Source organism: Cyphomyrmex costatus, unplaced genomic scaffold (assembly GCF_001594065.2).
Source record: "Cyphomyrmex costatus isolate MS0001 unplaced genomic scaffold, Ccosl1.0 scaffold1419, whole genome shotgun sequence".
Lineage (NCBI taxonomy): Eukaryota > Metazoa > Arthropoda > Insecta > Hymenoptera > Formicidae > Cyphomyrmex > Cyphomyrmex costatus.
The window spans coordinates 1-6,407 of NW_017275412.1; the positions used below are offsets into that span (position 1 = coordinate 1).

Below are 6,407 nucleotides of genomic sequence, written 5' to 3' on the forward strand. Positions count from 1 at the left end.
TAGAGCTGCTGCGTATGAACAGTTGGTAAGATTGTTGATGAATTCATAATAAGCTTAACATAAAATTAATTGATTATTTTGATTGATTGAAGTTGGTGGTAATATAAATGCTACTGTATGTACAATTGTAATTGCAATTTTCAGAAAAAATATAGTTCTGCAAAGATAGATTGTACAAAAGCATTGGAACTAAATCCAAAATACATTAAAGCTTTACTACGTCGGGCACGAGTTTTGGAACAAACCGGTGATTTAGAATCCGCTTTGAAGGATATGTCTACTGTCTGTATTTACGAAAACTTTTCTGATCAAGCTTCCCTTTTAAAGGCTGAAATGATGTTAGAAAAGCTTGGTCAGTTACATATTAAAAGTACCTTAGTATTAAATAAAATAATATTTACAGCGGACTAGAACAAGATTGAAAAATAACAGAAATATTATTACGACTTATAATCAAAATTTTCAGTGGAACAAGTCGACAGAAATTCGTCACACAAAAATTTTTTTATGCTAACTACGCATGCCATAGAAATATATTATATTAAAGCTTTCTTCAAAGATCCAGTACTTTCCAGACTGGAATATCCAGAAAATATTCCAGAGTAAGTAATAGGAAAAAAGAATGTTTTTATGTAATTGTGACGTTAAATTTTTAATGCATTTGTTATTAGATTTTTCAAGAAACCATTACAAGCATTAAAAAACGGAGAGTATCATAATATAATATTGCTATGCACAGAAATCATTGAAAGTCCCGAATTTGATAAATTACCTTCCTCTAAACTAGAGGTGCTGTTATTACGAGCTACATTTTATTTATTTTGGAGTAAGTACGATGATGCACGCAATGACTTTGAAATGATTTTGTCTAACAAAGATGCACATGATGACGTAAGGGTAAACGCTTTGATAAAAAGAGCAAATCTACATCGAGAAATCGGATTGCAACATTTTGCTTTCAACGACTTGGAATTAGCTATTACCATAAATCCAAGTTGTTGCGATATTTACTATCATAGAGGACAGGTATATCATGTATTGAGCATGTTTTTCTTATCGCACACATGTAATTTCATCACGTATTATGGAACAGTGTAACGGTACTATTTTGTTATTTAAGGCATATTTGGCTATTCAAATGCTAAACAAAGCTAAACGCGATTTTGAAAAGGCCATTGAATGCAATCCAAACTTCAGTGCGGCACACATGCAAAAATGGTATACGCATTATCATTTTGCAGTATTGAACAAAGATTTAAATTTAGCCGAAATGACTGTGAGAGACGTTGAAAAAGCTTTTGATAAGTACTCAAATTCTCCTGAATGTATATGTTGTTATGTTTTATATGCTCAGGTACGTATAATTATATACCTATAATCTGGGATGAAAAAAATTAAAATTAAAAAAAAAAGTAATAGTGATTAAGCGTTAATATTGCGTTATACACATTTTTATTTATTTCAGTATTTTATTTATAGTTTTCAATTTTTATAGATAATGTGTAAAGCTCAACAGTACCAAAAGGCTGATACTTATTTTATTAAAGCAATAAAGAAAAATCCAGATTACGCAATTATTTATTTGTTATTGTGGAACAGTAATATTGATGACATTGAGAAATACTTGAATAAAGCATTAAAATTGGAGACATGCTCTATTGGAGGCAAGCTCAGATGTATTGAAATACTAAGAACGATCGAAATACAAAGGTATGTTTTCAAATATAATTGTTTCTTACAATTATATTGTGCGTTGAAATTTTCAAAAGAAATTATCAGCAGTTTATGTATTTACATAAAGAATCTGATAATATTTTAATGAAAGTATTTTAAATTCATTTTTTTTTTCAGAGGAAACATGGAGGAAGCAATAAAATTATTTGAGAAGGCTTTAGCATTTTGTCGTACATTCAAGGAAATGCTGTACATATACAGTGTACACGCTGTAAAGATACATCTTGATAGAAATAATCAATTTGGACATATTATCCATTTCCTTCTGTCATACTTTCGATTTAATAAACAAAATGTCGGAGAATTCGACAAACATATCTCTGTTAATAGCGATGAGCCACCCGAAGTGCTTTCTCCCGCAGCAGAGTCGGAGGTTAAAAAAATTTTATATGGAATCGTCCTTCATTCATTGCGAAAATATATTTGTCCGTAATTAATAATCTTTGTGGTATCTCATCATATGAGTGTATACATCTTAGATTCTAAAAATATCAAGATGATTTTAATATCTCTTTTTAATATATTTTCCTTTTATCGATAACGATATACCATTAATATATCTAAATGTCGTTATTACGAGCGATAATCTTTAGTAAATAACATATTTTCTGTAAATATCATATATAGTTGAACTTGATGAAATTATGAAATACATAGTATATAAATTTTCATCACGCGTGCACGTAATGTGCCCTATACCGCAACGCTTTTGCGTGCGGTAAATAGCCAATACCTCAAGCCGTTGAGTTATTTCTCTAATCCCACTCTTCTGCGCAAAAACGTTGCTGTATAGGGCACATTACGACGAGCACTTGTAATGAAAAATTCTATGTGTAGCGAGTGGGGGCATATTTGTTTATAGCGCGGCCGGGCGCGCTATAAACAACTATCCCCCACTGTTACACAATGTACTATTATCTCTTAGAACTTTAATGAAATAACTCGAAACACTTTCCGTAATGGCATTATGTGCGTGCGTGCGTGTAAAAACATAACATTAAAGAGGTAGTGCTTTAGTGTTTGATGCAAGCAAATTTTTCTATTTTAGACCCCTTTACAAAGAGCGCAGAAGTATAAGAACGAAGGAAATGTGTGTTTTAAAATGAAAAAATATAAAGAAGCTATTGCTCAATATAATAAAGCAATCGAAATTTGTCCTAAGGAAAATAAAGATGAATTTGCGATTTTTTATCAAAATAGAGCAGCTGCATATGAGCAGTTGGTAATAAGATTGTTGACGATATTCGTACTAATAACTTAATGTGAAAATCTGTAGATTTCAATTTATGGTATACGTGTTTACTGTGTGTAGAATTGTAATTACAATTTACAGAAAAAGTATAGTTCTGTGAAGGCAGATTGTACAAAAGCATTGGAATTAAATCCAAGATACATCAAAGCTTTGCTACGTCGGGCACGTGTATTGGAGCAAACAGGAGATTTGGAAGCAGCCTTGAAGGATATACATATCGCGTGTATTCATGAAAGATTTTCTAATTTTATTTCCATTTTAAAGGAACAAACAATCCTTGAAAAGATTGGTGAGTTATATATTAAAAATACTTAGTATCAAGTAAAACTTTATTCATGACTAGAATAAGATTTGAAACATAACGGAAGTTTGAATTACAATTACAATTATTTTTAGGAAGACAACACGCTGAAGAAAATTGGAGGAACAGAAAGTTATATATATATAAACCTTTGGTGAAAACGTATATTGTATCTTTTTCTAAAGATCCAGTGTTTTCTAAACTTCAGTGTCCAGAAAATATTTCAGAGTAAGTCTAAGCAGAATATTGTTTTTTTGTGATTGTAATGTTTATTTTTTAATATATTTGTTATCAGATTTTTAAAAAAACCATTAAAAGCGTTAAAGAACGAAGAATACAGTGATATAATATCGCTGTGCACAGAAATTATTGAAAGTCCGGAATTTGATACATTACCTTCAACTAAACTAGAGGTGCTGTTGTTACGAGCTACATTTTACGCACTTTTGGGCGAACAAGATTCTGCAATTCAAGATTTTGATTGTATACTGAACAGCGAATATGTATCCGATGATGTAAAAATAAACGTCCTGATAAAGAGGGCTGATTTAAATCACTTGAAGAAGAATCTAGGAATGGCTTTCATGGATATTGAATTAGCCATTAGTATAAATCCGCATTATAGTGATATTTACTGTCACAGAGGACTGGTATTAAGCTCATTAACATTAAGCATGCATTTTTTTCGCATGCATGTAAACATATAATACATATAAAATAATGTGACAACATCAGGAGAGACGCGGTAGTGTCTCCGGCCAAAAAAGTACTAGTAAAAATTAATAAAAGATTATGTTATAATTTCAGTTTTATATATCCTGTGGCAAATTAAAGGAAGCTAAGTGTGATTTTGAAAAAGCTCTTTTAATCCAAACTTTAGCAAGGCATGCATAAGTAAATGCTACATAGATTATCGTATTGCGATGTTAAATTAAGATGTAAGATTAGTCGACGCGGCTGTGAGAGCTTTCGAGAAAATTTTCGAAAAGTGTACAAATCTTCCTGAATGTACTTTTTATTATCTTCATTGTTGTAAGGTAGGTATATACAATTACTTATATTTTTTTAAGAAAAATAATTGAAAAAATATGGGATATTATAAATTATTATTTACTGTATACATTTTGATTCATTGTTGAAATTTTTAATTATGTTTAGATGATGATCGAAACTCGACAATATCAAAAGGCTCATATTTATTTTACTAAAATAATAAAGAAATATCCGGAGGACATATATATAGCTCCAATGTATCAACAGAGAGCCATTTTGCAATTAAATTGGGACCATAATTTTGGTAAAGCTAAGAAATATTTTAACAAAGCAATAGAATTGGATAAAAATTTCAGTGGTTCATATGAAGCGTTAGGAATCTTAGAATTAAAAAGGTATGTTTACAATCATTTCTCATAATTACTGTACTTGAATACTATTATTCAATTAATAATTTCTTGAATAAAATACGTGACACATTAAAAAAGATATTTTAATAAAAATATTCTGAATCTTTTTTTTTTTAATTTAGGGGAAACATGGGAGAAGCAGTAAGATTGTTCGATAAATGTTTAGTATTATACTGTCATACATTTAAGAAACTGCTAAGCATATACTCCTTGAGAGAACTAGCAAAAGTAGAACTTAATGTAAAAAATCAATTAGGATTTACATACAATTATAATCTTAATTTGTTAATTTGCAAATACTTGGAAGAGACAGAAGATTTCAGCATGTGTGTGCTAAGTTAAGATTTTATATTAAGATGTCACTTTTGAACACGATATATACACGCACATGCGCGCGCAAGTGTCTTAAAGATTAAACTATGCATTATTATTTTATAGTAAAAGTTTAATTTTTTTTTATATTGAAACACTATTTTAACTACATTTTGTGTGTATACTGCATATATAAAAGTCTTTAATACTTGTTAGCAACTGAAGTTTGTAATCGACTTTTCAGAATTATTTGAATTTATTTTGTAAGATTGTAAGTTTGTGTGTGTGCGTAAATATTAACATTAATATTTTGTGTGTAAGATTTATAAAGTTTTTAAAATCTTTTAACTTCTCTCTTTAGTTCGTAAAAAAATATATGATATACGTGTTTGGTCTTCTCTGGGTCGCAATTGTCTAAAGCTGTAATTAGACTAAGATAGAGATTTAAGATTGAAATTTAACCAATCAAATCAACACACAGGAATTAAAATTTCTTTATTTTTTATTGTTCAAATTTATATAAAATAAAAATGTACAAAATAATAAAAATTGAAATGTGTTGTAATTGGCCTCCTATTTAATTCTCCAATCTTCGTATTATATTAGGTTGGGTTCACAACCTCGTTTAAGTTGAAAAACAGACTTGTATATTTATTGCGCATAATAGCCTCATATATTTGAGCGTTGAAAAGAGAGAAAATGAAGATAGTGCAAAAAATATATCAACGTGAACATATTTTCTGTTGATAGAATCCATCGCCATTGGGCGCGTTCAGCGGACTCGCAGTTAAGTGAGCGCTCGCTATTATTGGTGTATTTTTGTAGATCATCCAATCAGATTTTAGATCTAGAAGAATACATCAATAACAGGGTTGCGTTCAGAATCATCATCCGAGTGCATCCAGGTGTCGTGTTATTCTTGTTTATCATTCGTGAACAACAAGGATAAAACAACATCTGGGTGCATCCGGACGACGATTCTGAACGCACTCCAGCGAGCGCTCACTCAAAGGGTGCCGTTCCGAGTTAAGGTACTTTTTCATGCGCAGTACGCTGCAGCAGCAATTCGTTACTATTGGTTAAGAATTTTATGTAAGCTAGACGACGCACTTCCGACGCAAAATACATTTTGCCGCAGTTCGTTGAAGTTGAACCGAACGAACAGCAAACAGCAAGCGGCAAAATCGAGAAAGCGTACAATATGTCCGTCGTTTCATTATGAAAATATTATTTATTGCAATAAATATTAGGAAAATAAACGAAAAATGGCTTCGGATAAGGTACGGATACATGTTCGTAAATTAGATCATTTTATACTTTATCACAAATTTGAAAAAGTAAAGTGTAAAGTATAAAATGATCTAATTTACAAACATTCGTACCTTATCCGAAGCCATTCTTCGTT

At 30.6% G+C, this 6,407-nt stretch overlaps 1 protein-coding gene across 1 annotated transcript; it reads left to right on the forward strand.

Moving 5' to 3' along the window:
• Positions 1–4: 4 nt before the first annotated feature.
• Positions 5–4,942, forward strand: LOC108783110 (mitochondrial import receptor subunit TOM70-like; the record flags this gene model as incomplete). The annotated part of the gene is given in 15 exon segments (XM_018551597.1): positions 5–25; positions 145–370; positions 476–602; positions 672–1,026; positions 1,121–1,354; positions 1,496–1,710; positions 1,852–2,107; positions 2,783–2,956; positions 3,068–3,275; positions 3,383–3,515; positions 3,583–3,937; positions 4,095–4,146; positions 4,149–4,324; positions 4,446–4,675; positions 4,813–4,942. Coding segments are annotated over 15 exon segments (2,892 nt in total), but the record flags the coding sequence as incomplete, so codon positions are not given.
• Between the last annotated feature and the right edge of the window lie 1,465 nt (positions 4,943–6,407).